The 22,299-nt window shown below is 51.4% G+C and overlaps 1 protein-coding gene across 7 annotated transcripts in view; it reads left to right on the top strand.

The window, feature by feature from the left end:
• Window positions 1–17,286, top strand: part of IQSEC2 (IQ motif and Sec7 domain ArfGEF 2) — a 78,364-nt gene extending 61,078 nt beyond the window's left edge. For 4 of the 7 annotated variants that reach the window (XM_043571332.1, XM_043571333.1, XM_043571335.1 and 1 more), the window contains 11 exons: window positions 1,398–2,293; window positions 3,968–4,129; window positions 4,603–4,725; window positions 5,701–5,867; window positions 8,060–8,199; window positions 8,963–9,088; window positions 11,205–11,304; window positions 11,863–12,024; window positions 13,705–13,878; window positions 14,370–14,419; window positions 15,018–17,286. In XM_043571332.1, the coding sequence (XP_043427267.1) occupies window positions 1,398–2,293; window positions 3,968–4,129; window positions 4,603–4,725; window positions 5,701–5,867; window positions 8,060–8,199; window positions 8,963–9,088; window positions 11,205–11,304; window positions 11,863–12,024; window positions 13,705–13,878; window positions 14,370–14,419; window positions 15,018–15,983 (3,066 nt within the window). In that variant the 3' untranslated portion in view covers window positions 15,984–17,286. The remainder of the gene's footprint in view (window positions 1–1,397; window positions 2,294–3,967; window positions 4,130–4,602; window positions 4,726–5,700; window positions 5,868–8,059; window positions 8,200–8,962; window positions 9,089–11,204; window positions 11,305–11,862; window positions 12,025–13,704; window positions 13,879–14,369; window positions 14,420–15,017) is intronic. The other 3 variants (XM_043571337.1, XM_043571338.1, XM_043571339.1) reach the window with 1 other exon arrangement.
• The last annotated feature ends 5,013 nt before the right edge of the window (window positions 17,287–22,299 follow it).

Genomic DNA, 22,299 nt, shown 5'->3' with positions numbered 1-22,299 from the left:
CTAAAACCAAGGAGGTATTTGGCAGAAAGGGTTGAATGAATGAATGAATGAAGCTTTATAAGAGAAGAAACCATTCTTCTCTAAGCTCTCTGATCTCACCCTGCCATCAGCCAGGACATGCTTCCCTGGAGCTAGTGAAGGGGTGTAGGTAGGGGGGAGGAAAGAAATTTTAAATGGAAGATCTAAGTCACTCATCCATCCATACAACAAACATTTAATTGAATACCTCTTCTGTGTCAAATGTGTTGAGCTGAGTCGACTGAAGCTGACTGAGCTGGCTGAAAAGACAGAAACCTGGACCCATCCCTCAAGGGGAGAATGGGGGATAAGGGATCACAGTCTGGTGCAGAGACTGAGGAACCAGGCCTGGGCTCAGCTGTTAATGCTATCTAAATATGATGGAGAAGTGTGGTAGTTACATGTATCAGTTACATTGCTGCATAACACATGACCCCCAAATTTAGTAGCTTCAAACTGAACATAAAGACTGCGCTTAAACAAGAAATATTTATTATCTCACACAGTTTCTGAGGGCCAGGAATCTGGGAGTGGCTTGGCTGGTGGTTCTGGCTCAGGGTCTTTCATGAGGCTTCAATCAAGCCATAGGGTGAGACCAGTCTGTGAAGACTTGCTGGGGGTCTGATGGGTCTGCTTCCAAGCTCACTCACTTGACTGTTGGCAGGAAGATTCAGCTCCTCATCATGTGGGCATCTCCCTAGGACTGCTCATGGTGTGGCTTCCCCCAGAGCAAGGGGTCTGAGAGAGAGAGAGATTGAGAGAGAGAACAGTGAACAAGAGTGCTCAAGAAGGAAGCTGCAGTCCTGTATAACCTGATGTAGGAAGTGACATCCCATCACTTCTGCCATATACTGTTGGCTCCACAGACCAAGCCTGGGATCATGTATACCAAGAGGCAGGGATCATTAGAGACCAGTTTGGAGGCTGGATACCACAGGGAAGCAGAGTTACCAGCCATGGTTTAGATCATCAAATACTAAATACTATGGGTTGAACCAGACAGAACCAGATGGAGGGCTCTGGGAGCCCAGAGGAAGCTGGGATATTGGTTTACCCTGGGGGATGGCAGAGGCAGGAATGTGGATTGAATCAGAGAGTAGGTGGCATTTGGCATGGGTACATAGGGACATGAAGGAGGGATTGAGATATTGAGAAGGGGACTTGTGGCCAATAGCCAGCCCCTGTGAACTCACAATGGTTCCCTGGGAGTTATTTTATACACTGCAGAGAACCTGTGGGGGTGGGGGAGGGGATTCCCTCTTCTTGGCTGACCCACTAGGAAGATTCCCCCTTTTGCCTCCCCTCCCTCCCTCCCCTACTCCCTCCCTTCCACCATCCTACCCTCCTTCCCTTCCCTCTTCCCCTTTACTCCCACACAGGTAAAGTCTCTGGCTGAGTCCATTGATGAGGCCCTGAACTGCCACCCATCAGGGCCCATGTCTGAGGAGCCAGGGTCAGCCCAACTGGAGAAGCGAGAGTCAAAGGAACAGCAAGAGGACAGCTCAGCCACGTCCTTCAGTGACCTTCCCCTCTACTTGGATGACCCAGTTCCCCCACCATCCCCTGAGCGACTGCCCAGCACAGAGCCCCCACCCCAGGGCCGGCCTGAGTTCTGGGCGCCAGCCCCTCTCCCACCAGTTCCTCCACCAGTGCCACCTGGGACCCGGGAAGATGGTGCCCGTGAGGAAGGCACTCGCAGGGGTCCTGGGTGCTTGGAGTGCCGGGATTTCCGGCTGCGGGCCGCCCACCTTCCCCTGCTTACCATTGAGCCTCCTAGTGACAGCTCCGTGGACCTGAGTGACCGCTCAGATCGCGGGTCTGTCCACCGCCAGCTGGTGTATGAGGCTGATGGCTGCAGCCCCCATGGGACCCTGAAGCACAAGGGGCCACCAGGCAGGGCCCCAATCTCACACCGCCACTACCCAGCCCCAGAGGGCCCAGCCCCAGCCCCGCCAGGGCCCCTGCCACCAGCCCCCAACAGTGGCACTGGGCCCAGTGGTGTGGCTGGGGGTCGGAGGTTGGGGAAGTGCGAGGCAGCAGGCGAGAACTCTGATGGTGGAGATAATGAGAGCCTGGAGAGCTCCAGCAATTCCAATGAGACCATCAACTGCAGCTCTGGCTCCTCTTCGAGGGACAGCCTGAGAGAGCCTCCAGCCACAGGCCTGTGCAAGCAGACTTACCAGCGGGAGACGAGGCACAGCTGGGACTCACCAGCCTTTAACAACGACGTGGTGCAGAGGCGGCACTACCGAATCGGCCTCAACCTCTTCAACAAGTACGTGCTCCCTGATCCTGCCTCCTCGCCCCTTCCTACCCTGCTAGAGGCACTTGGACCACTGGGGCTGAACTCCAAGCAGAGATCCTGCTTCAGCCATCCTCTCGTTTTGTGGGTGGTGTTTCTCCCCAGCCTTTCAGGGAAGAGGATTGGCAACAGGGTGGCAGAATGGAAAGCCCTCCCCACCACACACAGACACACCTGTCAGAGGTAATTCTAACCCTAATACTGCCTCTGACTGGCTGTGTGATCTTGGGCAAGATGTTTCCTCCTCTGGGCCCAGTTTGCTGTCTATAGGATGGATTCTGAACCTTGGGTCCCCCATGTCCCCTTTTTGGTGGGGAGGTGATATGATGTATAAAGAGCCCTGCTCTAAGTAACAGGAGCCCTCGACCCCTAACCTGACTCCGGCCAGCCTCTCTGTGTAGCCCTGGGCAAGGTGTGTTCCTTCCTTGGGCTTCAGTGCTTCCATCTATTGATTAGCAGGGTGTGTGGGGCACCTGGGTGGCTCAGTTTATTAAGCATCCAACTCTTGATCTCAGTTCATGTCATGATCTCGTGGTTTGTGAGTTCGAGCCCTGCATCGGGCTCTGAGCTGACAGCACAGAGCCTGCTTGGGATTCTTTCTCTCCCTCTCTCTCTGCCCCTTCCCTGCTCGTTTTTTCCCTCCCTCCCCTTCCTCCTCTCCCTCTCTCTTTCTCTCTCTCTCTCTCTCAAAATAAATAAAACAAACTTTTAAAAAGTTTTGATTAGCAGGGTGTGCATACTCAGGCCTGGGGGGTGCAGGGTGGAGTACTGGAGTAGTCAGTGACCATGACTGAGCCCTTTCTAGGTGCCTGATCTTATGCCAGGTGCTTAGGAGTGGGGTGGAAGCCTGACATTTGCTCAGAAGAGAATTAGAAACCAAATGCCTTGTGTCTTCATAGCCTAGTAGACACTGCCTCCTATATTTACTTCTCACAATAGCTCAGGAAGGTGGGAAGTAGTGTCCCTGTTTTATAGAGAAGGAGCTGAGGCTTAGAGACATAAAAGGAGTTGCCTTGAGTCACACAACTGGTAAGTGACAGATGTGAGACTCCTGTGGCACCAAAGTCTCTTCCAAATTCCAGCCTCATGGGGTCCTAAGGCTCTGGGGTTTTGAATACGGGATAGCTCAGACCCAGATTTGGCCTAGTGGAAAGTAGAGAGTATCTTGTCTATTGGCACATTCACAGAGGCTGGGTACTACCTTGTCTGGGTGGGATTTGAGAGGCAGACAGAGAAACCTCTTCACTTTCCTGTTCTGAGGGTCTGTGACTCAGAGAGAAGGGTTTAGCCTGGGGGCTCAGGCCTTCTCCCAGGACTCCTCAGTGGCTACTGGGAATATTAAAGCTCCTGGCATAGAGCAGCCTCTCATTAGATCTTAGTTTCCATTGTAGTGTGGCTCCAGTTAACTGACTGGCTCCAGTGAAAGGGTTTAGGATGCCTTGGAATTTAGAAACTCTGTGAGAGTGACTTCCTCCCCTTGGGCCTCAGTTTTCTTATCTGTACCATGAAGGGATTGGACATAAGTTATATATTCACCTTCCTTGGTTCTCTGAGGCTATGGTTGGGCCCAAAATTAGTTCATGAAGTGGGACCGAGGGCCGAGTTCTAGGAGCACAGTCATCTCATCTACCTCCCCTCTTTCTGCAGGAAGCCAGAGAAGGGTATCCAGTATCTGATCGAGCGGGGCTTCCTGTCAGACACACCGGTGGGAGTGGCTCACTTTATCCTGGAACGGAAAGGCCTGAGCCGGCAGATGATAGGGGAATTCCTAGGGAACCGGCAGAAGCAGTTCAACAGAGATGTGTTGGAGTGAGGACCCCAGGATGGGGCAGATCGGGCCAGGGATTCCTGGAAAAGGAGGGCAGGAGGGAGGAAGTGGGCAGCCTGTCCTTTTTGTTCAGATAAACTTTACAAAACAGGATGAAGAGACCTTCCTGCTCCCATACCCCTCTACTTCAAAAACGTCTGATCTCTCTTGGCCCTGTTTCCAAAAGTCCTCTGGGTGGTCCTGCTTGTCCTATGGCCTGCTTTGGGCCCCAGTTTGCCTATCTCTGAAATCAGCGGGTCAGTGGAAAGGACCCTTAGAACCATGTGTCTGGCCTTGATTTTCTGGGATGGATTCAATTTCAAACATTCCATCCTCATAAGTACTTGGTAGGGCTATGGGTCCAGATTTTGGAAGTCTGTCAGTGGGGGTGTTTGTCCGTTTGAGCAGGTCAGGGTAGGTCAGAGGTTTTCTGCAGAGGATTTGAGAGTGGCATACCTGCTTCTTTCCTCCTCAGCTGTGTGGTGGATGAGATGGACTTCTCCTCCATGGATTTGGATGATGCACTCCGGAAGTTCCAATCCCATATCCGGGTCCAAGGCGAGGCCCAGAAAGTGGAGCGACTTATCGAAGCCTTCAGGTGTGCCTTTTTCCCATTCCTGAAGCTGCCCTTCCCCCCCTTTGGGGGGCAGTGTAGTATGTGTCTACAAGTAACCTCTCTGAGCCTCATACTTTCCTCACCAGAAACTGGAAATCATAAATCCTATCATGCAAGGCAGTTGTGAGGATCAGAGGTAGTGTGCCTAAAGTGTCTAGCTCAGCATCTGGGACATGGGCATCCAATAGGTGACGACAGCATTAGCAACAGCTAATGTTTGTCAAGCACTGGTTTACCAGGTATCAGGTGCTGAGCTGGGCACTTTATGTGATTATTTCACCAAATACTCACAACAACCCTACGAGGTGGGTGCTTCCATTATTATTCCCATTTTGCAGATAAGAAATCAGAAATTTAGAGAGGTTAAGTAATTTGCTCAGTGTCATACAGTAAGAGGTACAAACCAGGATTTGAACTCAAATGTGTTTGCCTCCATGACCTAATGCCTTTGACTCTTATCCTCTACTGTTAATGCTTTGGGAATCAGGCAGACCTGGACATAACCCGGCTCCACCACTTAGGGGTATCAAGCAGGGAAACAGAAGAGTTGCTGACAACTTGTTTCCCATAATGGGAGAAGGATTTGTCCTATAGTCAGAAAGATCTGGATTTTCATCTTGTCTTCACCATTTACCAACCTTTTACCTTGGGCACATTACCTCTCCACTTTGGGCCTCATTACTTCCTCTGTAAAATGGGGCTGCTAATAGCTACCTTACAGGATCGTTATAGGATTACATGAGACAATGTATGGAGGTCTGTAGGCAGAGCTCTGTAAAAGGTAGTGGTTGTGATTTTATATGCTAGTCTTGGGGAAGCTGAAGAAAGAGGACATACCCAAAAGCCTTGGGAATATTTCTTGGGGGAGAGGGTTGGTGGCACCAGACTGGGGGTGGGGGGACGGTGGGTAGGTGAAGATTACTAATGCCTGACCCTGGCCCTGATCCTGCCCTGCAGCCAGCGGTATTGTGTCTGTAACCCAGCCCTTGTGCGCCAGTTCCGGAACCCAGACACCATCTTCATCCTTGCTTTTGCTATCATCCTCCTCAATACCGACATGTACAGTCCCAGCGTCAAGGCTGAACGCAAGATGAAACTAGATGACTTCATCAAGAACCTGAGAGGTGACCCCAGACATCGCTAGCAGCTTGTCCTGTCCTTCACCTCGGAAGGGAGAGTGGGCAGGGTGGAGGTGGGCTGGGGAAGGAGCGGGGAGATCACACCTCCTCTGTGGAAAATTACCTGTGATGCTCTCTCACTTTCTGCCAAAGCTGGGTATTGCCAGGGCATTCACTTATTAATTCACTCAAATAGTTGTTTGTCCATCTACTCATTCCTGCACCAGATACTCACTGAGAAGGTTCTGGGGTTACAGCAGTGAACATGAGAGATAAAAGCCCTGGCTCTTACAGAGCTTACAGTAATCCACTCAGTCATTTTATGCATCCGTTCACTTATCACTCCTCCCTCTTTCCCTCTCCTTTTTATTTATGCCCATAAAGACTCATTTAAGTATTCTACGTACCCTTTCCTCCATCCATACATTCCTTTATCCGCTTGAACACCCAGCCAGCCAGCCAGCCAGTTGACACTGAGTGCCTCACGTGTGCCAGGCCCTGTGATGGGTGCTAAGGAAACCATAGTCCCTTGCCCCGAGAGAGCTCCTGGTTTGTGGGACAGACTGACATATAGTACCAGATACCCAACACAAGAGAAAAAGCAAACCATGATGTCAGGCCAAAAGCGCAGTCAGACCTCAGAGGAGGGAGAGCCCACCTCCAACACACTTCCTGGAGGAAGCAGTATTTTCATTTTAAGGTGGGCTTTGAAGGCATGGCTAATATGACAGAATAGCAATAGAGGAGGCTTACCTAGTAGTAAGAATAACTAAGGCACAGAGGCACCTGAGTGGCTCAGTCGGTTAAGCATCTGACTTTAGTTCAGGTCATGATCTCCCAGCTCATGGGTTTGAGCCCCACATCAGGCTCTCCCCTCTCAGGGTAGAGCCTGCTTGCAATCCTCTGTCTCCCTCTCTCTCTGAACACCCCCCTCAAAAATAAACAAACATCAAAATACATTAAAAAAAGAATAACAAAGGCAGGAAAAGTTGTTTGAAGAACAATCAAGATGGGGTGGATGATCCAGTTGGGAAGGTCAGTTGGAATCAATATGCAAGGACCTTGAATGCCAGGTAGAAGGTGTCACCTTGACCTTTTTTCTTGGTTTATTGTATTGATGCCAAACCCTGGCTCTCACCAAAGAGCAGCCTCCTAAAAATGGCACATATGCTAAGATTATTTAAACAGAAACGAAAGAGGGAAATAGACATGAGGAAAAACAAACAGATGAGACAAATTGGCTGACCGGCAGGGTTTGCACAGTAGATGGGCTTAAGCTCTCTGGCAGCTGAGGTAAAAAGGCGGTGTGATGAAGCATGTTCCTTTAGCACCTGTCCAGGGAGGAGGCGTGGCATTTCCAAAGGAGAAAACATTTTCTCTAGCAGAAGGTTTGGAGGGAAGAGTGAGTGGGTTTCACTCAGCAGACAGGAGTGAAGAAGGATGGTAGACTTGGGAGGAGGGAGTTAGATCAGAGGCCATCTGGATCTGTCTTCTGGAATCCTGCTGTTAGTCATTCATTCATTCATTCATTTCATCAATCCTCCCTCCCACCCTCCCTCCTTCTCTCTCCTGCTCTTTATTATCCTGCCCTTTCCATGTAACCTCGCTGCAGGAACTTTCACATGCTTTTTGTAAACACCAAGTTTTTAATAGCTGTAAATTATTTTATTAAATGGATACACTCAGCTTTACTTAACTGTCCCTCTATTGTGAGAACTTAGGTTGTTTCAAGGTTTTTCCTGTAAGTAGCACTTGTACGCACATCTGTGCGCATACTTCTGAGTAATGCCTTAGGGCAGATTCCTAGAAGAAGAATCATGGAATATTTAGGCTTTTGCCAAACTACCTTCCAAAAACAGTTTTGTTAATATACATGCCCACTTTCCTGCACTCTTACTAACATTTAATGTTAGTTTTGCTAGTTAGAAAGGGGAAAAGTATCTGATTATTTTAATCACAGTGTGCTCTGAGTGGCTTAGAAAAAATCCCCGCCATGGGAAAGAAAGCAACTGGCTATCCAGTTGTTTGGTGAAGGACACCTTTTCCAGTCCAGTCCTGACCAAGGGACCAAGGGTGCCCACTCCCTCCAGTCTCGGCCATTGTTTGCACTCATGCCTGGGTGTGGGGCATTTGGAGGAACCCCTGCCACCCACTCCTCACATTTGTGCAATATGCCCCTGTGTTACTCCCTTACCCAGGGGTTGACAACGGTGAAGACATCCCCCGAGACCTCTTGGTGGGCATCTACCAACGAATCCAGGGGCGTGAACTGCGGACCAATGATGACCATGTGTCCCAGGTGCAGGCTGTGGAGCGCATGATTGTTGGCAAGAAACCGGTAAGTGCCTGGAGAGGCTGCAGAGGGACGGGGTTTGGGTCTGCTTCTGCCACTGAATGGCAGGTAAGTCAGTACCCCTGACTCTGAGCCCCAGACTCCCCTCTCCAGCTGAATGGAGTAGGCGATAATGCATTCCTCAGCGGGGCGTGGTACAGAGTGAGATGCTCTTATGGGGATGCATCTAGCACATTGCAAGGAACGTGGTGGGTGCTGTATAAATATTGGCATCCTTCTCACCCCCGGTTTTGCCTCTCCATCCCAGGTGAGGAGCCAAGCTAATAGTAAACTGATAACCAAACCCAAGAACACACTGTAGTCTTTTAGTCAACAAGCATTTACAGATGCCTTTCCATAGAGCTGGGCATTTGACTGGGGAGTAGGGACACAGATATGAATCAGACATAGTTTCTGTCCTTAGAGGTATTCACAGGCTGGGAGTGGGGGTGTCAGTGCATCTGCCTTATAGTTAGTCTGAGGGAGCATAAAGGATGGAGAGGTGACTTCTGGTCCGGGGAAATCAGAAACACCTTCTCGGAAGAGAAAAGACTAGAACTGGGATTTGGAAGAAGAATGGAATATAAAGCTGGGAAAGAAAGGCATTCTAAACAAAGAGAGCTCCAAGGACAAAGGCAAGCCTAGGCCTTTGTTGCTTAGACTCCTTGTGTCAGAGTAAACTTCCTCTTGAGGTTGGACGATAAGGTGCCAGAGGCCTGAAGCTGGTGTGGCTAGCCTTGATGACATCTATTTCTTCATGCCTATCTAGGTCTTGTCTCTTCCTCACCGTCGACTGGTTTGCTGCTGTCAACTCTACGAGGTGCCAGATCCAAACCGCCCCCAGAGGCTAGGGTTGCATCAGCGGGAAGTCTTCCTCTTCAACGATCTCCTCGTGGTAGGAGCACTGTAGGGGAGGAAATGGAGCGGCGGGGGGAGGGGAGGGTGAACTTGCACCCTGGGTCTATGTGAACCATGTTAACTGCTGGTGGGTGGAGGTGTGGTGGATGACGTGCTTTACCATGTGATGTGTGCAGTCTTGGATAGGGCATAGGCCACCTCTGCCCCTCTTTCACCTTTTGGATCCATTTGGAGGGAGTGACAGCTGCACAGGGGGAGAAAATGTGAGGACCAGAGGAGTTGACAGGCTTACAGTCTGGGAAGTGGTAGGAAATGTCCCTGTTCACCTCAATAGCCCAGAGTGTGGGCTGAAAGGAGGGGAAACCTGTGACCCTGGGGTCCCTCTGAAACCTTCAGGTGGTCAGGATGCTTGAAGTGATTCAAGCTTAAAACCAAGCTCATCACCCTTGTAGACGTGCATCTTTTAGAGCTGGGACTCTTAAGGACTCTGCTGGTACAAGAGAATTTCAGGGTCTCTTGTCCAATCTCTTACCTGAAACCAACTTCCTGCATGGCCCCCTGCTTGCATGACTGTGGAGACAGAAGGGTGCCTTCCTCTAAGGCAGCCAGTTTCCTGGTTAGACAGCTCTGATTGACAGAATCTGTTTCCCAATGGGGTTCCTCCAATCATCTTCCCTGGGCCCTTGGGATCACAGAGAATGAGTGTTCTCTTGCTCTGAGACAGCTCTTCAGTGATTTGAGCACAGTGAGCTATCTTCCCCCCTTATCCCCGTGATCTTCAGTTCTTTAGAACAGGGTCTCTCGATCTCACCACTATTGACATTTGGGGAGGGATAACTCTTTGTTGTGGGGGCTAGCCTGTGCATTGGAGTGTATTTAGCATCATCCCTGGTGTCTACCTGCTAGATGCCAGTAGCGCTCCTTCAACCAAAACTGTTTGCAGTCATTGCTAGATGTCCCCTGGGGTTCCAAGTCACACCTAGTTGAGAATTGCTGCTTTATTTTTTTCTAATGTTTATTCATTTTTTTTGAGGGGGGGAAGGGGCAGAGAGAGAGGGAGACACAGAATCTGAAGCAGGCTCCAGGCTCTGAGCTGTCAGCACAGAGCCTGACGTGGGGCTCGAACTCATGAGCTATGAGATCATGACCTGAGCTGAAGTTGGACGTTTAACCGACTGAGCCACCCAGGTGCCCCGAGTATTGCTGCTTTAGATGAAGCCTCTCCAATGCCTTCACTAAGCCTTAATTCCCTCCTCTGTGAAGTGGGGCTAATCCCTCTCTCATAAGGTTGTCAGGAGGATGGAGTTAAGAAGTCAGAAGTGGAATAGCCTAACCCAGAGGAGTGCCAGGCCCACACGGGTGCTGTGTAAATGTTTCAGCACCTGTCATGCACTGACACCTGTGCGTGTCCAGCCCCATGCTGGGCACTGGGTTCACAGAGATGAGTGAAAGTCAGTCCTCATTCTCGGGAGCTCACAGTCCAAAGGACTAAGAAAATGCTCTGCATAACCATGCACTATAACCCATCCTGAAATCAAGTAATTTGCTTTTAAACACCACTTTGTAGACTGTCTGACGTGTTCACAACCTCCGGTTGTCGAATCCAGGTGCCCAAGTACTTGACAAAGACCTTGGGCTATTGAGAGGGAGACTCATTAACTCTAGACGTTGGTTCATTGGCATTTGCCACAGGTTGCGGGGTTCTACCGAGGTGGGCAAGAAACAGGACAATCAGACTCTTCGTGGCGCTTCTGGTCCAGCAGGGGGCGATTACACCCGCAGAGCGCTCACCTAAAGCCTGGTGGTGAAAGGCACTGAAGCAGCACTCTGGAAGCTCAGAAAAGGGGGCAGGGTGGGGGAGTCTGTGTGAGGTATTAGATAGAACAGGCTTTCTGGGGAGCATTCGGTTACTTCCTATAAAAATCGCAAATGTCCGTTGCGCATTGTCATTACATCAGGAACTTGCGTTTTCTCCCATCTCTCCTGTTCTGCTCCTCAAGCTTCAGTTCTCCCCAACTTGTGGGTATGTGTGTTTGTGTGTATATGTCTTTCAGTGGCGGTGGGAGGGGAGGGTGGCTATGAGAAATAGGTGTCATGTGGAAATTCCCTACCCCAAACCCTGCCTCTTGTCTTTTTCCCACCCCCTGCCAAAGGTCACCAAAATTTTCCAGAAGAAGAAGATCTTGGTGACGTACAGCTTCCGTCAGTCCTTTCCTCTGGTGGAAATGCACATGCAGCTCTTCCAGAATTCATGTGAGTCCCTACTTGGATCCCAGCATCCCCAAAGTCTATGCCATGGCCCCCGTGTTCATCCTTCATCCATACCAACCTCCAGTTTTTGGAGTCCTTTACAACTGGACTAAGGTCTCCAAAGCACCTACTTGGTCCCGGGATGCAGGGTAGGCTAGGGTGGAGTATGATTTGGGTCTGTGCCCTGGGGGTCTGGCAGAGAACCGTGGTGTGTACGTTTTCTGGTGGGCCAAAGAGATGGTGATCACGCTGCGCTTTGAAGGACTGAGCCAGAGGAGCTCTGTCAGGTGGCAACAGAAGCAATGTGAGTAGAGGCAGAGGTGTGAAGGCAGGGGTTGGAGAGAGTCAGAGTGCAGTTTGCCTTTCTATCTGGAGTAGAGGGAGTAACAGGGCCATGACTGCCAAGATTTTGGGGACCTTGGGGGGCAAAAGGGAAGCCACTGAGGATGCTGAGCAGAGAAGAGGCTGGATTGGAGTTGAAGAGTAGAAAAACTCATTCATGTATGAGCCACCTTGCTTCAGTGCTGACAGGGGTGCCCGACCTCCCCTTTCCCCCACCAGACTACCAGTTTGGGATCAAGTTGCTGTCTGCAGTACCTGGCGGGGAGCGCAAAGTCCTCATCATCTTCAATGCCCCCAGCCTCCAGGACCGGCTGCGCTTCACATCCGACTTGCGCGAGTCCATTGCCGAGGTGCAGGAGATGGAGAAATACCGCGTGGAGTGTGAGTACCCAGCTGTACCTCTTGTCCCTTTTCCTGATACGATCCCCCCCAGACACCAAGAATCCTGTCCTCTGAGAATCTCAGAGTTGAGGGTTAGCTTGTCCAACCTTCCTACCCCCATTCTAGGAACTTTTCAGCTTCTGCTTGAATACCTTCAGGGACAAGAGGCTCGTTACCTCTGAACTTCAGATAATTATTCCAAGCCCTGATTAGGAGCCAGCTCTTCCTTCTATTGAAAGGCAGCAGGGAGAAGCATCAGGGTATTGGAGGTAGGACTCTAGTTTCAGATCCCAGGTATGCTACTTATTATATAGGTAAGCTGGGGTGAGTTGCCTGACTCCCTGATCCCCCAGTTTCTTCATACATGACATTGGGATGATGAAATATCCTTACAGAGTTGTGGAGATTTAATGAGGCAAGGTAGAAGAGATGTCCTACATGTTAGTAGGACCCTGGCACTGAACATCCTAGTTGTCCAAAAAAGGTGATCCCTCTTCCCAGCCCCCCTCCCCTTTCCTGTCCTTTTCCCACACTCCATTTCCTGAGCTGAGTCCCCATCACCCATCCTTCTGGCCCCCAGAGGCCACGCCAAGTCGTTTTAAGCATATATAATGGGAAAAGAGTGATTACGTCTAATTTTACTCAATGCCCTCCAAGTTTTCTCTTCTCCAGGCTAAGCAGTCACAGTTAAGTAACATGATGTTGAGGAGAAAGAGATAGGCAGACACAGAGAGAGAAACTGAGGCAGCTGACAGCTGCTCAGTGAGCCCTTCACGGTTCCAGGGTCCGCTCCACTCAGCAAAGCAAGGTCCGCACATTTCAGTTCACCAGATCCTTGAGACCCAGGGGACATTCAGAGAGGGGTGAGCATGATGAGGGGAAGGCAACAGGCAAAAGTCTCCATGACCTCCTCAGGGAGGTGAAGGGGGGCGTTGTAAGGAGGCTAGAGAGCACAGGCTTTGGACTCTGGCAGACCTGCTTCCAGAATATCAGCTCCCCACCGCCCCCCCCTCCATTTCCAGCTGTATGACCCCAGGCCAGCTTTATGACTTTTTGGATTCTCAGTTTCTTCCTCTGAAAATGTGGATGATGATCCTTCCCTCTGAACTGTTGTGAGATTAAGCGAGATCAAGTACACATAGCTCCCAGCAGACTGCTGGCATATAATAGAGGATTCCATTCCTGTTGGTTTCCTGCTCCTGTTCTTCCTGGAGCCCTCTGCTCTGGAGCAAGATAGCTGAGAACTGAGCTGACTTTGGAAGGATTGCCCTTTGCCATAGACTAGAAGGGCCTTCCTGCCCCTGCTGTGACCAGCCAGCCACTGTGAAGCTCTGTTTTGAAGGGCAGGGGTGGTTTGGGAGACCAGACTGAGAGTGGGCAGGGGAGGGGGGAGCAAGAAGGGTGAGAGGAAGGGGAGAGGAGCAGGAGGAGCAGGCAGAGAGGGACAGAGGGAAAACCCAGCCAGAGGAGATGGTGTGAAACAGGGTGGGTGCCGTGGGGGGGCTTCAGAGATGGAACTGAGGTTTTGGGGGAATGTGCCGTCTGTCCAGGGGGCAAAGCAGAAGGCCTGGGGACAGAACAGGCAAGAATGGGGAAGGTTGCTGGAGGGCTGGGATTAGCCAAGTGGCCTTTCACTCCTGTTCCTGACCTTCTCTCCCCATCTCCCCCACAACCACCCAGCGGAGCTAGAGAAGCAGAAAGGTATGATGCGGCCTAATGCCTCACAGCCCGGAGGGGCCAAGGACTCAGTGAATGGCACGCTGGCCCGCAGCAGCCTGGAGGACACGTATGGGGCAGGCGATGGGCTCAAACGGGGCGCACTCAGCAGTTCTCTGCGAGACCTCTCTGATGCAGGCAAGTCTTTGGGGCCCCTGCCCTGGCTGGGGAGATGTGGGACCAGGTGTCCTCTCTGCCTCCTATCACTGACCGCCAGCCTCTCCTGCACCCACCACACCTGCACACACCCGGCCTTTATCCAGAGCCCTGGGCACTGTGCCGCAGGGGGCCTGGGAGCCAGGTCAGATCAGGTGGAGCCCAGAGTTTGGGCCAGGGAGTGTGAAGTGGGGCCACAGTCAGCCCCTCTCTCTCTCTCTCACTGCTCCACCTCTCCTCTCTTTCCTCTTCTATCTCTCCAGCACCACCTCTCCTCCTTCGCCATCTTTTCCTCCTCTCACTCCTCCTCCTCCACCTCTCCTCCTCCCCACCTTCCCCTCTTCAACGGGGGAAAGGGAATAGGGGTGTCTGTCCCCGGGAGGGGCCCAGGCCTGGTGCCCAGCTCTGGAGCCCAGCAGGGTGGGGAGGGGGGGTTGCTGCTCTGACGCTGGGCTCCTTGCTTGTGGGTGCAGGGAAGCGGGGGCGGCGTAACAGCGTGGGATCGCTGGACAGCACCATCGAAGTAAGTGCCAGCTCCTGCCCCACTCATCCTCTGCATGAACCCTGCCCTGCCATGGAGCCCCAGAGGAGGAGGGGACCTGATGCTTTCCCCTCTTCCTTGATGGGAACCTCGAGGCTGCCTCTCCCAGCCAACCACTTTCTCCATCTGTCCTCAACTCTGTCTGTCCTCACTCTGCCTGTCTCTCAGTCTGTCTTCCACTCTCCCTAGCCCCTCTCAACCCCAGGGCAGACTCTGAGTTGAGATGCCCTTGGAGTTGGACCGTGAGAAGCTCTCACCTCCAAGTCCTGCTCTTTGAGCCTGAGCAAGTCACTCTGTGCCTCTGGGCCTAACATTCTCCCTGCCTGCAAAATGGGGATGAGGAGGAGGTACTACTAATTCTTCCTCTCCCAGCAGAGGCTCAGATGAGATAGTGGATGTGACAGAGGAGCTCTGCAAGCTGGGGAGCTCCATGTACAAGTACAGGACCATTAAACTGGTTTTCATTATGCCATGGGGGTTCCTGTCTCCCCAGTTCCAGCCCTCAGGGACCGGGTGGAGTTTAGGGTTGGGGGTTTAGGAAGTCTAGACTGGCCTGACTTTCCCCCCTCCCCGCTTCCAGGGGTCTGTTATTAGCAGTCCACGCCCTCACCAGAGGATGCCACCTCCGCCCCCACCCCCGCCGCCAGAGGAGTACAAGAGCCAGAGACCGGTCTCCAACTCCTCATCTTTCCTGGGCTCCCTGTTTGGAAGCAAGCGGGGCAAGGGGCCCTTCCAGATGCCACCACCGCCAACAGGCCAGGCTTCTGCCTCCTCTTCATCTGCTTCTTCCACCCACCACCACCACCACCACCACCACCATGGTCACAGCCACGGTGGCCTGGGGGTGCTGCCTGATGGGCAGTCCAAGCTCCAGGCCCTGCATGCCCAGTATTGCCAAGGACCAGGCCCTGCCCCGCCACCCTACCTCCCACCCCAGCAACCCCCTCTCCCCCCACCTCCTCAGCAGCCCCCGCCCCTGCCCCAGCTGGGCTCCATTCCACCACCTCCCGCCTCAGCCCCACCTGTGGGGCCACACCGCCACTTCCATGCCCATGGCCCAGTCCCAGGCCCCCAGCACTATACTTTGGGCCGGCCAGGCAGGGCTCCCAGACGGGGGGCTGGAGGACACCCTCAGTTTGCTCCACATGGCCGCCACCCCCTGCACCAGCCCACATCCCCATTGCCCCTGTACAGTCCTGCCCCCCAGCACCCTCCAGCCCACAAACAGGGCCCCAAGCACTTCATCTTCAGCCACCACCCACAGATGATGCCAGCAGCAGGGGCCACAGGGGGCCCTGGATCCCGGCCACCAGGAGGCTCCTATTCCCACCCTCACCACCCCCAGTCACCCTTGTCACCGCACTCACCCATTCCACCCCACCCTTCCTACCCACCCCTGCCCCCCCCCTCACCCCATACCCCACACTCACCCCTGCCACCCACCTCCCCCCATGGCCCGCTGCACGCCTCTGGGCCCCCTGGCACGGCCAACCCACCCAGTGCAAACCCCAAGGCCAAGCCAAGCCGGATCAGCACCGTGGTCTGATGAACAGAGGGAGTGAGCTGGGGCCCAGGGAGGTCTGGGGAATCCACAAGAGGTTCCCAGTTTTTCCAAAATATATATACACATAAAGATGTCCTCCTCCCCACTTCTTCCCTGCCTCGGGACCCCTCCTCTAACCCTCAACAGTTGCCATGGGGTTTCCTTCCAGATTGAAGGATCCTTGCCACCTGAAGCCTGGATGCAGGGCTCTCAAGCTCTGGGGAGTGGTGAGGACCTTTTGGAGATCCTCCTCCTCTTTTCCCTGTCTCCATCCCACCTCCATCCCCAAGGTGACCTCAGACTTCTGGGCCAGTGTGAGCGCCCATCAGCTCTGGCTGGTAGAGAAGGGCAGGCAGGTGTCAGGAGCAGTAAAGGGTGGAGGCTTCCCCAGAACACCTCTAGCCACATGGGGCTAGGAGAGAGCTCTGTAGAGTTGTGGCCAAACCTCGGCTGACTCGGCCCTCTCTCAGACCTCAGGGCCTGACTAAACTCCTTCATGTGTCTCTCAACCTGCCAGAGGAACAGGGCTGTCAGTGCACTCGGTGGGTCCCCACTAATGCTGGCCCCCAAATGGGCAGTGCTTCCTCTCCAGAGCCAGCCTCTGTCCTCTCTCCAGTGGGCCCCCGCCCAGACCACTTCAGCTTCAGGGCCTTGCCTCTCATGGCAATGTTCTTACCCTGATAAAAGTCCAGACAGGTTTGGGGGGGGGGTGCTCAGGTCTGGGATGAGAAGGGCACTGCCCTCCCTCACCCATATTGCATGCCCTCCCATTTCCTTACACTGACCCCTCCTACAACTGAAGACAATGCACTTTACAGATCTTGCCCACATACACCTCGCTGGAGCAGGGCACCCAGCATCAGCCCTGGGGAGAGACGCTCCCAGAGGGCTACCATAAGCCCAAGATGTCCTTCCTGAGGCAGATTGAAGCCATCAGAGCAGGGGCTGGGAGCCAGGATGCCTGAGTCCTTCTGTCCGTCAAAATCTCTGCTGCCTCTCCAGCCCCCTTTACAGCCCTGTTTATTTATTATAAATATATTTTTTACAAGCCCCAGCTCCTCTTCTTGCCCCGCACATCCAGCTCCTTTCTCAGCTCCTGCCTCCCTCTCCCCCCTCTACCATGGGCTGCAGTACAGACAGACAGACCCTGGCTGTATAAAGGTCCAGGGACCCAGGGGCTTGGGGGTGGGGGAGGGCAGCAGTGGGAGGGGCTGTATGGAGAGGAGCTGGGGTTCAGGCATTGTCTTTTTTCCTCCTTGTATATAAGAATGTATATTTGATGCCTCATAAAAGACCTTGTGCTCACCTCCCGCCTCTGCCTCCTACTTATGCCCCCTCCCCCAGGGTGGAGCCCCTGGAGAGAGAAGCCTTAGCCCAGGGAGGTGAGGAGCTAATGGTAGCAGCTCAGGCAACTGGGTGGGTGAGATGCTTTGGTTGGGTGGGAGGTGGGGATGAGGGAGATTTCCCTCTCTCAGCTCCTTAATGGACCACAGCGGCAAGGGTGTGGGCTTTGGAGTTGATCCAGTTCCAGTCCTGAGGTTTTCCCTTCTGAGGCACACACACTCAGGAGAAGCACCCTCTGGGTCTCAGTTTTCTTGATTTAAACCTTGAGGTGATAAAGCCATTGCCACATGGAGTAGCGATGATGACATGGCGGTAACGGATATCAAGCAGACAGCATGGAGTAGGTGCTTGGGGAGGTTAGTTCCCTGCTCTTCCTTTCACAGGTGGGATACTTCCTTCTGCTCTTGTGCCATCTGTGCTTACCCTTCTTGTGGCTGCCTGGCTTTGCCCTGGGGCCCTCCCCACTGCCCAAGGCTGGCCATGTTTCTGTCCTTGAGGGTAGGGGGGTAGGTGACCTGGGCCAGGAAGCCAGGGGCTGGATACATCATAAGAGCTCTTTTGTGTATATACTTATGTTGTTAGATAGCAAATAGCTGGATTCTCTTTAGTTTACACGGGAGGACACAAGTCCAGAGAAGGGAAGGGTCTTTTCCAAGGCCACACAGCAAGTCGAGATGGGGGTTCCTGATTTCTAGGCCAGTCCCCCCAAACTGCCTCCCTATGAAATGAACATGTTTCCAGCCCCACAAGTTATGTCCTGGGTCTTGGGAGAGCCCAGTAGGAGTGGGGCAGAGCACTGGCTGTTGGTTAGGGTCAGCAGGGTCCCCAGAAGCAGCAGTCAGTAAATATGTTTGGTGCTTTCTTAGAGTCTGGAATAGCATCTAAGAGGGAATGGTTTGTATGGCCTGGAATAGCACCTAAGAGGGAATGGTTTGTATGGCCCCACTTTTTAGCAGCTTGGACTGAGGCCTTTGTTTTCTTCTTCATATGCACATTTGAGTGAGAGAAGCAGCTGGGGCCATGTAACCATTTGATGCCACCTCCAGGACCCAACCTGAGCTTTGGAAGAGCTTAGATGTGGAGGTTTCAGAATGAAATCCAATGAGCATTTTTTTTAAAAAATTTGTTTTAAGTTTATGTATTTATTTTGAGGGAGACAGAGACAGTGCAAGTGGGGAGGGGCAGAGAGAGGGAGAGAGAGAATCCGAAGCAGGCTCTTGTGCTGCAGAGTCAGCCACGGGGCTCAAACTCATGAAACTGTGAGATCATGACCTGAGCCAAAAGCAAGAGTCCGACACGTAACCAACTAAGCCACCCAGGTGCCCAGGTGCTCCAGCATTTTTTTTTCTTTTTCTCTTCCTTCCTTCCTTCCTTCCTTCCTTCCTTCCTTCCTTCCTTCCTTTCTCTCTCTCTCTTTCTTTCTTTCTTTCTTTCTTTCTTTCTTTCTTTCTTTCTTTCTTTCTTTCTTTCTTTCTTTCTTTCTCTTTGGTTTCTTCCCTGGTGGACCAAGCTGGACTGCCTTTAGTCACGCCCCATTCTCCCACCTTCAACTTCATGCTGGTTTTGTCTTCCCAAAGCTTAGCTTTTAGCACTCAAATCCTGGCTCAGTCACAGACTTGACTGTGTTGCCTTTGGCAAGTCACCTAGACCCTCAGAGCTTGGTCTTCCACCTGTGAAATAGGAATAATAATCTCACAGGGAAATTGTTAACAGATGCATATGAAATGCCTCCCTCCTGCCAGATGCACAGTAAGCTGTTCTCTGCCACCTACAGAAACGAAAGCAAACTCCTTGTCTTGACATTGGAGGTCCTCCACCTCATGGCCCCAACCAATCTCCTAATCCTCATTCCTCGCCCACACTTTGACCACCCACTCACTGTTCCCTGAAAAGGCCTGTGTGTAATTTTCAGACTCTATTTTACCTGTGCCTTCCTGCTCCCTGCCCCACCCCCAGAAAAGTTGCCCCCCCCAATATCTCTGATTTTCTCACTGTTGTTAGATGAGCTTAAAAGACCCATCCCTTACAAAGCGTGCCCTTGATCATGTCCTCTGAGATCCTTCATGTCATTACCTTTCTTCCTCACCAGCCCTCAAGGGTGACAATGGTCTGAATCATCTCTGTCCAGAGCATTGCACAGCATAGATGACTCTGAAATTTTGTTGATTTGAATGAATAGTTCTTTCCAAGCTAAATCTTAGGTATCTTTGCATTGGTTAGCTTATTGATTGGTGCAACCTGTATACCAAGCTTTTGGTCCCCCTGGGACCTCCTCATGCCTCCTCCAGATATTTCTGATGTTCCCCCCTCCACCCTTCACTGGACTGTCCCTGCCCCGCCCTCTCCCACTTCCCGGCACCTCACCATCCAGACTGTGGAGGGGTACTTTGGCTCCTTACCTCCCCATTTCTGTGAGGGCCTGAAGACAAGAAGCCTAGTGGCTATCCAGCTCTCAAAGGTCCTACTGCCAGTCTCTTTGGGGACGTAGATGGGGAGGGACAACACATAACAAAGGACAAAGGTCCTAGACTCTCACAGAGTCTTTGTCCTAGACCAGTGCTGTCCAATAAGTCTGTGATGATGGAAATGTCCTATATTTGTGCTGTCCAGTACAGTAACCCCTAGCACATGTGGCTACTGGGTACTTGGGATGTGGCTAGTGCCACTGAGGAACTGAATTTTTAAATTTAAATTTAAATAGCCACATGTAGGTAGTGGCTACCATATTAGTTCAGGACAAGACCCTCAGGAATGTACATTGGGATAATGTCCCTGGGGATAATGTCCATGCAATAGGTACAGTCCCTGAAGGGAGCACAGCACGTGTGGGGGGAGCAAAGAAGGGAAAAATCCAACTTGGGGTCAGCGTGGGTGATTGGTGGGCAAGGAGGGAACTGCCCTATTAGCTGTGTCTTGAAAGGTGAGTGGCATGGGTGGGGATGCCTGGCTGGCTCAGTTGGAAGAACATGGGACGCTTGATCTCAGGGTCGTGAGTTTGAACCCCATGTTGGGTGTAGAGATTACGTAAATAAAAACTTAAAAAGAAAGAAAGAAAAGAAAAGTGAGTAGGAGTTATCCTGGTAAAGAAGGGCATGTGTCAGAGGGAGCAGTGTGTACAAAGGCCTGTGAGTGTGTGATGTATGTGAGTGTGTGATGTGTTAGTGGCATACTGAGAACGGAATGGGAGAGGGAAGCCCAGGTGGTAGGCATAGCATATCCCAAAGCACAGAGGCTGGCAGTCAGTGTACCCTCACTCCTCTGTTGCCAACCGGTTTTTTTTCACCAGAGCCTCATGAGGACCTGAAGTAAGAGCCCAGGGATACATTAGCCTGTATAGTGTCCCCACTGTAAAGTTACTGTTTTTCCCTTTGTAATAAATGAGAAACTTGTGGAGAGCTACATTGAGATTATGCAAATATCCTGTTCTCCTCGAACTTTCACTCACAGGTTTTAGTATTCAATGACAATTCTCCAAGTTGCCAAATGGTGATTTTCAAACGCCACCATTCCTTTGACATGGATTAGTTGGCTCTCCACTATAAGGGAAAGCTTTCCCTTCTTCTACATGTATTTGTTTATCTCCTCATGGACTTTTGGTTGTCTATTGTATTCAGTGGGTTATAACACATTAATATTTGATGTTCAAAAATGCCCCAGATGTGGCCAGCAGGAGGCCCTCCAAGCTGGCTCCTATATCCTCTTGGCCAGTCTCCAACTTTCTTTGAGCATTTCCTAATCTTGTGGTGCCAAGATTTTAGGGTTATAGGTGTGTTTTAAGAGTTTACTTTTTTTACTTGGAAAAAGTCTGAGCATCTGTCGATGATTTTCTTACTCCATCCTTCCTTTAAGGAAAAGCTTTCCCCTTTCCCTCATTTTATTTATGTATATCAGTGTGGAGTCATGAATTTTTATTTCACTCTTCAATGAATTATAATCCACTATCATAATTCATTTGGAATTATCATTATTTTGAATATATATTATGTGTATGTATGTATCCATGAGTTCACACGGATACCTTGATGCCTTTAGGAGGCTCTTTTAATAATCCAGGCTAGAGATAATAAATGGCTCTCAGGGGGATAGAAGATTAGAAAATGGCATGAGAAGGGGATGGATGGATTCCACAGCTATTTAGTTAGAACTCACAGTTCATACCTACATCACTAGAAGGGACCCTATTTTACAAATCAAAAAAGTGAGGTACAAAGTCACTCTCATCCTGTTCATCCAGAAAACCTGGATTGGATGAGTGTGGTCGAGAGCCCAGCCAAGGCTCCAATCACTGCCCTGCATCAGCTCCATGCCAGACTCTCTCTCCAGGTGGGTAGGTGAGGCCAACCTAGCCCCCAGCCCAGGGTGGGCTCCCTGATGCTTCCCAATTCTTAACTCTGCAGTTCCCAGATGCAGATTTATCTCCAGCAAGACCCAAAGGTTGGGAAAGGAACCCGTTTCCTGAGCACTTTATTGGGCCTGGGGGTGGGTGGGTGTGGGGAGCACCATCTGAGACTTTTACAGCAGTCAGAGAGACCTGGGTTTGAATTCTGGGTCTTCCACTTACTAGCCATATGACTTGGTAAGCTTCCCTGAGCTTCAGTCCCCTTATCTGTAAAACAAGGATAACAATACCAATGTCAACAAGGATAACAATACCAATGTCATAGCAGTGGGCCCTTGATGAACGGGAATTATCATTATCTCTCATCTTCATAACTGCCCTGTGAGGAAAGGATTATAGAGCCTCATTGGATAAGTGAGAAAATAAAGGCTACAGTAAATGAGGTACTTTGCAGATCTCAGTTGGTAAATGTCAGCTTCAGGAAAGCAGGGACCATGTCTGTCTTGGTCACCATTATATTCTCAGGCCCAGAAAAGTGCCTGGTGCATAAGAGGAATTTAATAAATATTTGTGAATGAATGAATTAGATCTGACTGGCTTCAAAGACTCTATGCAATTTCCATTTGCCCTTCTGGG

This window comes from Prionailurus bengalensis, chromosome X (genome assembly GCF_016509475.1).
Source record: "Prionailurus bengalensis isolate Pbe53 chromosome X, Fcat_Pben_1.1_paternal_pri, whole genome shotgun sequence".
Classification (NCBI taxonomy): Eukaryota; Metazoa; Chordata; class Mammalia; order Carnivora; family Felidae; genus Prionailurus; species Prionailurus bengalensis.
Note: the sequence above shows the minus strand (reverse complement) of the source record. Positions and strands in the feature narration are given on the sequence as shown.